At 35.3% G+C, this 10,345-nt stretch overlaps 1 protein-coding gene across 1 annotated transcript; it reads left to right on the top strand.

Annotated features, from left to right (window-relative positions):
- The first annotated feature begins 1,404 nt into the window (after window positions 1–1,404).
- Window positions 1,405–9,078, top strand: LOC137962844 (membrane-bound transcription factor site-2 protease homolog). The gene is made up of 10 exons (XM_068809945.1): window positions 1,405–1,573; window positions 1,699–1,764; window positions 4,361–4,427; window positions 4,735–4,833; window positions 4,923–5,026; window positions 5,253–5,400; window positions 6,018–6,098; window positions 6,239–6,643; window positions 7,226–7,549; window positions 8,820–9,078. Exons 1-10 carry the CDS (start codon window positions 1,488–1,490, stop codon window positions 8,979–8,981), a joined length of 1,542 nt encoding a protein of 513 aa, XP_068666046.1. The 5' UTR covers window positions 1,405–1,487; the 3' UTR covers window positions 8,982–9,078.
- Window positions 9,079–10,345: the final 1,267 nt, after the last annotated feature.

Below are 10,345 nucleotides of genomic sequence, written 5' to 3'. Positions count from 1 at the left end.
ACTAGAAAATTAATAACTAATTATTAATTATGAGTATAGAATTGGCTACTAAATATGTTTATAATATACACAAGTTCGTATTTAGTAGATTTAAAACTGCCCCCCTTATCAAATACATCGATAAAATGCAAATTTTTGCATGATTAAACTGAATTTTTTTGTTTATAAATCTAGTTCGATGCAAAATTAGGTATGTTTATCATTTGGTAAACTTTAATTGAAGAAAAATTCTAGTTGGAAATTGCATAAAAAAGACATTTGAGTATGGTTAAAGAATAGTTTGACATGAAAAATGTATAAAAATATGTTAAATTTATTAGTGAGGATAAATTTTAGAACTAATTTTAGGGTTTAAGTGTGTGAGATAAGGTTGCAGGTATTAGGAGTGGCACCAAGCCAAACTGGCTTGTAAATCATTCGAGTTATGCTCTAAAAAATCATGACTCGGTTTAGTTTTTACTTGAATTCAACTCAAGTTCAAACTGAAATAAGGTTCATTGAGTATAACAAGTCGAACTCTAAATTTTTCAAACTCAGCTTATTAGCTCGCGAGTCGATTAGTTAGTACATATTTTTTTATGAAAACATCCTTTATTCTAGCTGATACCGTCAATTCCCTATTTAGCTGGTTAATAATTACTCTATTTACCTCAAACCTCAAAGACAATCGATAGTTCAATCATTTTGGATCTCTCAATATCTAATTTGGTTGTTTGCCAATAAAATACATATTGACAATAGCTAGCCAATAAAACTCAACAAACCAATCCATTAGGTGCGGAAAGCTATCACCAACAAGAGTGGACGGAACCACTCTGACACCCACCCCGCCCATTATTGACTGTTTCTCACGGGATTCAAACGCGAGACGTGGCGTGCCCAACTCTAAGATAATGACAGTAGCTAGCCAATACAACCCAACAGACTGATCTGTTAGGTGCGGAAAACTACCGCCAACAAGAGTGGACGGAACTACTCTGACACATATTATAGATAGAAATATTTGTTTTTCTTGTTAAGTCTATTAAGCTAGTTATTATATATTAATATATATTTCATTGCGAAATATTAGAGTATTTTTGTAGTTCAATACTACTCAGTTTATTATAGTATTATTTTTATTTATTTGTATAGTTTTAAATATAGGTTAGAACCGTATTAAAAATTTTGGGCTGATTCAATTTTAGGCTAGAGTAATCATATGAACCAGTTGGAGAGATTGGCTCTGGTATACCCCTAGACTAGTTATTATGGTGCCTCTCACGTGACATGCATGCCATGTCAGTGCAACATCAGAGTCAGAAATCCATCCATAGAGTCGCAGTTCTGTTCCAGTTCCTGGATTGCCCCTGGCTCCTACCCACCGGGCATCCGTAGAGCCCTATTCTAGGAGTTGGACCGCTGTTCAGTAAATCAGTTTACTCTCCAACGGAGACAGGCTCCTCGCCTGCAGCTCGTTACGAAAGTTAGAAAGAGACAAATGCCTGATGGCAGGGAGGCGGGCAAGAAGGAGACGATCTCAAACTTTACTTCCACTCAGTTCGACACGTCTCTCGCATTCTATTTCTTGCTGGTCTGCCTTTCTAGTCTGATATATCACACCAATATCGAGTCATTTATTTAACCTAGCTTTTTCCGCTCTCTCTCTTTCACATTGCCCCGTGTTAACTACTTCGGCCTTTTGTGTTTAAATTTCAGGTACTGCGATTTCAAGATTTCAGTCTTTAACGAACCACTCTTTTTTTTTGGAAGAAGAAATACGAGGTATTCTACTATGGATTGAAGATCTTACAATTTTGTGTTTGGTGAAATTGACTACTTTGTTTTAAGCAATTCTCCCCTTCTCAAGCACTTAACACCAAAAAAGGAATGTCTTATAAATGCTAAATTTGGAAATAGTTATTCTAGGTAGGACCATTTATGACCAAGGTGTAAGAGCTCAAATCCTCAAATAGAATGATTTATAAGTGAATGCTTTACCTACACATGAAGTCTGCCGTGCTATTTTTTGGTCTTGTTATCACTCTTGTTGGAGTTGGAGGAAGAAAAGAGTGGGAGAGAGTTAGGGTTTTTTCACCCCTCTCCCCTATTTATAATGTAAACAATTATCATTTCATCCATGTTCCTGTAAGCCGTAAACCCTACAAATCTAGTTTTTAAGGATTTTTTTTAGGGTTTTTTCACCCCTCTCCCCTATTTATAATGTAAACAATTATCATTTCATCCATGTTCCCGTAAGCCGTAAACCCTACAAATCTAGTTTTTAAGGATTTTTTTTAAAAAAAAAGGCAAAACCTAATTATATCTTCCAATACTCCCCCCTGAAGCTGGAAAATGTTGCTTTATTTTGTTACAAAATTTGTATGACAGTCCTCATAAGCATAAAAATAAATTACAAAAAGGTCTTAAAAATGTTTTAAAAAATTGGTCTCTATGTGAATTCAACAACTTCAAACTTTGCGGCTTTTGGTTTCTTCAACTTTTTGAACTTACACTTTGCCTTCTAATTCTTCATCTTCTATTATCCCCCTTACTTGGGATGTTTTTCATTACTGGTCATTAACCACAACCTGTGGAATTCTTCATTGTAAGCTGTATCAAATACCTCATTTTGTGTACTTCTCCCCCTCAAGCGGATAATAACTTTTTATTTTTTTGGAGGCTCAACTTTCACAAAACAAATATGAGGGAAGAAAAACACTCTTAACCAAACGACAAGACTCCATACACTAGTTAAAAAGTTTTAAGTCTGAAAAAAAATGCGTAATTTCAAAGGTGGCAAGACCAATTTTAGTGCATGGAAAAAGAGACTATTCACTATTTTAAGGGTAGCTTAGAAAAAAATACCACTTCGGTGAATAAGAAGACTTGACTGATGTTGGATGTTGGGCGTACTCTTGTTTTATATAGGTAGTGAGTCTATATGCATTGCTCCAAAGTGATAAAAAAAATGATAAACTGAAAAAATATCAGAGCTTTGACAACCTATGTTTGTAAAAACATGACTAAATTTGACACCGAGGAGATTAAACAAAAGTGCATAACATATAAAAGACATTAATGGTATAACCATAAAAAAACATATCATAAAAAAGATAGACTATAAACCCAACCAATAGTTCAATAGTAGTATATAGACGCACTATCATGACATAGACTAAATTTGACCAAAAACCCAACAAATAAAATAAATCAGCAAAAGGAACGCTGACGAGAAGAGGTGGTGAGAAAAGGATCGAAGAAGAGCTCTTCAATTCAAAGCTTGTAGGCTTCCTTCTTCCTCACCACTTACTATGTTCTCATGGACATTGCAAGTTAGGTTTAAGACTAGTGCGTGGAACATGGTTTTGCTACTACTTTGCTTTGGGTTGCATGCTTTTTCTCTTTAGCTTGAAATTTGGGGGATGCAATCTAGGGAGCCGTAATCTGTCAAGGAGGATTCAGTCGACGATCATTGCTGCAACAAATCATCCCATTAGAGGAAGTTGTTTTCTTGGATATTTTTCACCAAAGAAAAGATTCACTTTTTCCCTACTCCCGGCCTCGTTTTCTCTATATCCGATTGTTGTTGCCAAAATCGTTTTGATGAAATCTCCACAACCCCTGATTGTTGAAATTTCACAGAAGGATGTGTGGAGATTGAGATTGGGACATTTGAGTTAAAAGGAAGGAGGGGTTTGAGTTGGAGAATGAACAATCATAGGAAGGAAGCAAGAATTTATTTGAACTAAGATGATGAAATTGAAACAATTTACCACACAAAACTAAACCTAACGAACATTGAAGAGAGATAGAAGAAGAGGATTGAACACCATTGTCTTTGTGAGTTGATTAGATCAACCCAAGGACCTACATGACCTACTCTAATACCATGTTGGAATTGGAGGAAGAAACAATGGGAGAGAGTTAGGGTTTTTTGACCCCTCTCCCCTATTTATCATGTTAACAATTATCACTACAACCATGCCCCTACAGGCCGTAGACCTTATAAATCTAGTTTCTAAGGGAAAATACTTTCAGAAAAATAAGTAAAACCTAATTGTATCTTCCAACAACTCTATGAAAAAAGATGCACAGAGATGTTTGATAGTTCGAGAGAAAAGCCACTTGGCCTTTACTTTTTATCCTTCATTTAATTGGATATGCATAATTCCCTCTCTTCTCTCTTTCTCCAGTTTCTGTTTTAATTGTAAGAAAATCATGTTCTAGCTTATGTGACAACCCTGGAAAGTGAAAATTCCTTCTCCATTAAAAAACTTCACCTATTTTGTGTGCACATGCTAACATTTGTAATTAATATAAATGATTTAATGCATAAGAAAGGCACTAAATTGAGCAGTCATGTTTTCATTTGCTTCAGATTTTTACGAATTTGGTTCACAGTTGGAGTTGGATTCAGCCTCACAGCATTGGTTGGAGCAACTCTTGTAAGAAGTGTGGTTCTTCCTCAGCTTCATCCTCACCTCTTGAACTGCTTTCATGTTCTTACTTTTTAGATTAAAAGTTAAATATATTGGTTTCTGATTGGGTGTCAGCTGTGCAGCACTTTGAAATGTTAAATACCATCCTTAGGTAGCTTTTGGTGTTTCAAAATGGTATTGTCTTTGTTAATCGGTTTATCTGAGTTTTGCCCTCCATCATCATTATTATTTTTCTAATCATGTGGTCTCACTAATTATCTTGATATTCATATATTCACTCACTGCATAGTCTTGCTGTTCTCATGGTTGTCAGATTTTACTCCAAGAATTAGCTGGAGCTTTGCATATCTGGAATGGGGCTTCTGCTCTTAGGAATCTTTCAACAAGGACATTGTTTGGTCTTTCTCCCCAGGTTGGCTTTTCCATTTAGTATTTATAATGCTATTTTTTTTTCTTATGAAGTGGTTTCTGTATTGTAGCTTATTTATTTTGTATTTGTAGATTCCTGGTTTGGGTGTATCAATCATGGATTTTGGATACTGGATCTTCTCAACTGTGATATCTGTGGCCATCCATGAATTTGGACATGCTATTGCTGCTGCAAGGTCAGTTTTTTGAATTGCACCTATTTTCTATCTTTGGTGGTTTTTACATTATTAGTGTAGAACACATTACTGGCTATAGTGATTTTCAATTGACTATTGTTCTGAAATTTAAAGCATGTGAATATATTTGTTGTAACCAGGTCCTTGATTTATATTTTATAGTTTTTAATTTTGTTAAGTCAGATTCTCATTGTGGTACTCTAGGTCCCTCCACAATAAAAAACAGTGAAGGTGTACACATTGAGTATGTTGCCATCTTTCTAGCAATCATATTTCCAGGAGCTTTGGTTGCTTTCAACTATGAAATGCTGCAGAGTTTACCTCATACTGCTGAACTCCGTGTATATTGTGCGGGCATCTGGCACAATGCCATGGTAGGCTTCATGAGTTTCCTTGGCAGTTTTTTCCTTTATTTTTTTTTAAGCACAAAAACTAGATGAGAGCATGTTCAACTTGTACTATGCATTAAGAAAAACTCATTCCTTTAAAGTGAGATTCTTGAGCCATATTTGAGGTACTACTCCGTGTGAAAGCAACGTCACCCATTGGGATGTTAATCTTTGTGGAATGTCTTAAAGCAGTGAGCTGATCTTTTAATGTGGAACCCACATTAAACTAGTAGTACTATATAAACATCTGATATAAGAGCATAATAACCTTTAAGGGTGTCTTTTGCCCATGTTACGTGGGACAACAGAACATGATAATCTTGATGTTAATATTAGGAAGACTGATTTTGTCATTGATCATCCTGTTAAACCTTCAAATGTATAAGAATTGTACTATCATGACTTTAACAAATCCACCTTTTTTGTGGTTGAACTTCTGTTCTTGTTTTTCCCTTGGTAACTAGCAGTTGCCTTGTAGAATCATGTTTGTGCAAAATTCCTATCCTAGTGGTGAAAAAAGAAAAAAATCTGTTGATCATGCTGACAATTAAAACAGTTCTTGCTGAATCTTAATCCATGACTTATTTCTATTGTTGATACAGAGTTGTGCAGTTTGCGGTGGAACACTGTTCCTTCTGCCTCTGATCTTATACCCCTTCTATGCACTCATCCGGAGCCCAATGGTATTTCCATTTCATCTGCATTATCTCCTATATGTGATTTGCTGTTCCTTTTTTTTTTTTTTGTTGTTGTGTTTATTGTCTTTCACATGGATAACTTCTATATGCATTTGATATCTTCTTAAGTGCTGTTGGTAGTACAGGTTGTGAGTGTGGAACCAAGATCAGCATTATCTGGTTACTTGTCTCCCGGTGATTTAGTTCTCTCCTTGGATGGAGCTCCTATCCATGATCGTCAAGAATGGATGGAGAAGATGCTTCTGATGGGTATGCAAGACAGTAGCAGGAAGGGGTATTGTGTTCCTAATATTTGGATTGCCGAAGGCTGGAATGTTCAACCTCTAGATCAGTTTAGTTGTCCAGATGAGCTTACAGCTTTCGCTGGTGGGCCCTGCTTAAATTCTAGTTTGTTTGAAGGAGATGTTTTTATGGAAAGCCAAATACAAAATACACATTGCTTGGCTGCGAAGGAAGTCGCCAAGTTTCAAAAATGTGGCAATGGATGGCCAACTTTAGCAACCAACATAAGCACTTGTCCTTGTTTAAAGGTAAAACCCTGCATTTTCTTAACTCTCTCTTTCTCTCTCTCCCCTGCACATTGTTATGATTTTTCATGTGACATCGTTGTGAAAAGGGAAGATTTTGTGGCTTTGATCTGATCCACCAAATTACTATATATGAAGAATGACATAATTCTCCAAGGCAAAATCTGGTGTTTCAATTATCTGAAATGTGTGAAGTGTGCAAAAATGGAATATACTTGTGAACCATTAGTTTTCCATGCTCTAAATGGATATTTATCATTTAAATCCGGTGAATGGAGGAAGTCATGTTGCATATCATTGTGGAATGCTTTTGTTTGTAGGTTTAGTAATTTAGCATATACTATTTCTGAAGCTGAAACCTGAGACTACCTTAAAGGACTTCACACGATTCCAGGTGTTTAAAATAATGATAGTGGGAACTTCAAAAATACCAAAAGAAGAAGAAGAAGAACATTAGTGGCACTCTTAGTACTCAACTATTTAACACAGGAGAGTTAGAATAGTTGATTATGCTTTTAATGTTCTTGTTAGCAGTCATTTTAGTCTTTTTTTTAAAGTAAAAACATCTCTACTTGTTTTGGACAGGACGAGTCCTGCTTGGCTCCTGTTCAGCAGCCGGGTGTGACTTGGGTTGAAGTCACTTATTCAAGCTCATATTCTTCACATTGTGCACAGTTTGGAGGAAATTTATCTGACAATTCTTTTGATATTGAATTTGGTGGTACCAGCTGCATCAATAGTTTTATCTTTGTTGGAAATGTGCTCGCTGAGGCCTATGCTGTTCAATTGACTTCTTATCAGCCACGCTGGGCATTCAGTTTTGGTGTATCATTGCCGAATATGCTGGAAAAGATATTACTTTACACATTTCATGTCTCTGCTACCTTGGCGCTTCTCAACAGCCTGCCAGTATGTTCTTTTTTTATTATATGCATTTTGAAAATTTACAATTCTTTTTTTTTGGTGTCATGTTGGGGAACCCCGGGAGAGGGGAGGGGGTTGCATATTTAGAACTATTATTATGAACATATCAAATCAGGTGAATTGTTACCTTTTATCTGACCAACCTGTTTTACATGGATTGCTTTGACAAATAGCATGAATTAGTTTGAAACAACATATATTTGTTGGTGTTACTTAGATGTAACTATGCAACATTTGTCGTAGACAACAAAATTATGTTCTTAACCATATTGTGTATGTTGTTAGTACATTATGGTTACTGTTTCATCAACTGTAGTCCAACCAGATTTTAGATCGATTTCTTCAAGCCTACTAAGGTTAATTTTCTCTGTGGTATAATTTTTTTTCAATCCCAACCAGATGCAAGGTAGTAAAGATTATTATTACACACTTTTAGGTTTTGAGTGTTTAAGCTTTGTTTGAACCCAGTCAAAGTTGCACCTGAACAACACTTTTTGGCTATGGTTTTGCTATGTTGGTTATACATTGTGTCTTGGGCATTATCTGAATTTCAGTGCCTGATATAGGGTGCATCAGCTGATAGGGCGAATCAAAATTTTTGTTACTTGGTATGATAAGATGAAACTTCATCATGATTCCTTGACATTTCCAACTCAGATATTAACTTAGTGGCAATTAGATACCAATAGCAATTGGAGTTGGATCACATCCGTCCTAGTGCAAGTCTTTCTTTGTTCTTTAGTGCAAGGTTGACAACAGCATGTGTATGCGATTTTACAATAGCATGCATATGCGATTTGACAATGAGGCTTTGTTACAGTTGGTTCTATTTATGTGCCTTTTCCCTCGAGTATTTATAAAAATTTGACTTTTTATCATGGAAGGTACTATCATGTTTATCTAAGGTATCAATTTGTCAGTTTGATAAAATGTGAATGACTGACATTGAGTTAAATTACTGTGGTTTTCCGTTCATTCATTTAATGGATTGTGGAGGGTTATATTGCTTATTCTTGAATTTATTATTATATGATGTATGATATTATTCCTTTTCATCCTCAGCCATTCATGAATGACACTGATTGCTTGACCTTTTATCCTTTCTCCATCGTCAACAATATATTAAATTGTATCCCATTGTTAAAATCATGACCCAAAATTTTTGCCTCTAGACATTGGAGCATAATGCCTATATTAACAATTCTTTTAACATAAAAACAACTGTGTTTCATCTTTTAACTGTGCAAAATTTCAGGTGTATTTTCTGGATGGAGAATCCATTTTGCAGGTGGCTCTTTGCTACATCACTTGGTTGAGTCCTAGGAGAAAACTAGTCCTACGAATTTGTCTTTTGGTTGGTTCGCTTCTATCCATCCTAGCTATGATACACGTCTTTCTCACCATTCTAATGCCCTAAGTGAACTTCATTGCTTGTAGAAACTTTGAGTTCTGGCCCTGTTGCTGTATATATTCTGTATTTTATCTAATGGCCTGCTGATGGGTTTTCCTGCGAATGGAGAGTAATTAATGTTCTTACACTAGACTTTTCTGCAACCCTTTTCAACTGAAAGGATGCAGTCTTAATATGTACTGGCATTTTGCTCTAGATTGTCCACTAGGGTGATATTGGTAGGGTTCAGCATATCCCTTTCCAGGGGCCTAAATTTCATGTGCCTGAGTATCCAACATGAGTGCAGTTAGTCTGGTGCAATGCTGCTAAGAACAGCATTACGGATACACATATGCAGTTTTGAGTAATGTTTTTCTTATCTTTTTCTTGCGAAGTCAGTTATATGCAATTTCACTTTTTTCATGTTGTTCATCTACCAAAGGATAAGATGACAACGTAAAAATCATTGATATACAGATGAACTATGAAATTCCTTATCAGATGGAAGTTTTCCCAGGCGATGTTTCATCTGTGCTTGTTAAAAAAATGAACTATAGAATCTCTTCTTGTGGTGAGACCGGAAAATAATTACACTTGCAATGGATCTAACGCGAGTTTACCTGAAGTTGCAGGTTGGTACGTTAAAGCTTTTGCGTGTAATTTTGGAAATATCCGGTCCTAGTTCGAACGGAAAAGTTATGTTATCTGCTTCCTCTACTCATTATTTCTCCTTGTTAATATGTCCTATCTATTTTTCTTGTTAATATGTCTTATCTAGGGTTCTTCCTTGTTATAGCTTATACATCCGGACTGTTTTTCCAAGGGTAGTCATGCTTGTTCAGGAGCAACTCTTGGCTTATAGTATAGGTTCTGTTCTTCTTTGGTGTTTTGGAAAAAATGTGGGCGAAATATATTCTTTTAGTGAGAAAAAACCATTTTAAGTTTTTAATTTTGTACATCCTAAGCCGATGGTTTCGTTTGTATTAAGACCAAAATGTCCTTCATTCTGTCGCTGGCTTTCACCCTGAAAGTCAGACATGTGTACTAATAATAATTTAATTGCAAGCCAAGTTTTTATCTCAGTTATAGTACTGTTTATGTTTCTAAATAAATAGTTTATTTGTGATATATCTTTTTTAATTAAGTGTGAAATTGCTTTGCAATAGAAATTCAATTTCTGATTAATAGTGACTTTAGAGTTAGTGCGAGTGGAGTTTTATTTCAGTTCTCCAAATGAATTCCTAAAGAGAAGCAAAATCGAAAAACGCTAATTAATCTTCCTTGGTTCAATACAGAGAAATAAATTATTGTTTGTAATGATTTATAAATTCAAATTTATATAGTTTATTGGATATGCTTTAATAGTTTTAAAAATAAATTTAAGATAAGTT

Source organism: Aristolochia californica, unplaced genomic scaffold, assembly GCF_029961685.1.
Source record: "Aristolochia californica isolate CCGP_79_NKW_82.1479 unplaced genomic scaffold, dmAriCali1.0.hap1 SCAF_4, whole genome shotgun sequence".
Lineage (NCBI taxonomy): Eukaryota > Viridiplantae > Streptophyta > Magnoliopsida > Piperales > Aristolochiaceae > Aristolochia > Aristolochia californica.
Note: the sequence above shows the minus strand (reverse complement) of the source record. Positions and strands in the feature narration are given on the sequence as shown.

Bases quoted from the DNA above. Each gene is read 5' to 3' on its own strand.
- LOC137962844 (XM_068809945.1), top strand. From the start codon at position 1,488: ATGGCAGGGAGGCGGGCAAGAAGGAGACGATCTCAAACTTTACTTCCA. The intron at 4,428-4,734 runs GTAAGAAGTGTG...CATGGTTGTCAG, and splicing joins CATTGGTTGGAGCAACTCTT to ATTTTACTCCAAGAATTAGC. The intron at 5,401-6,017 runs GTAGGCTTCATG...TTGTTGATACAG, and splicing joins GCATCTGGCACAATGCCATG to AGTTGTGCAGTTTGCGGTGG.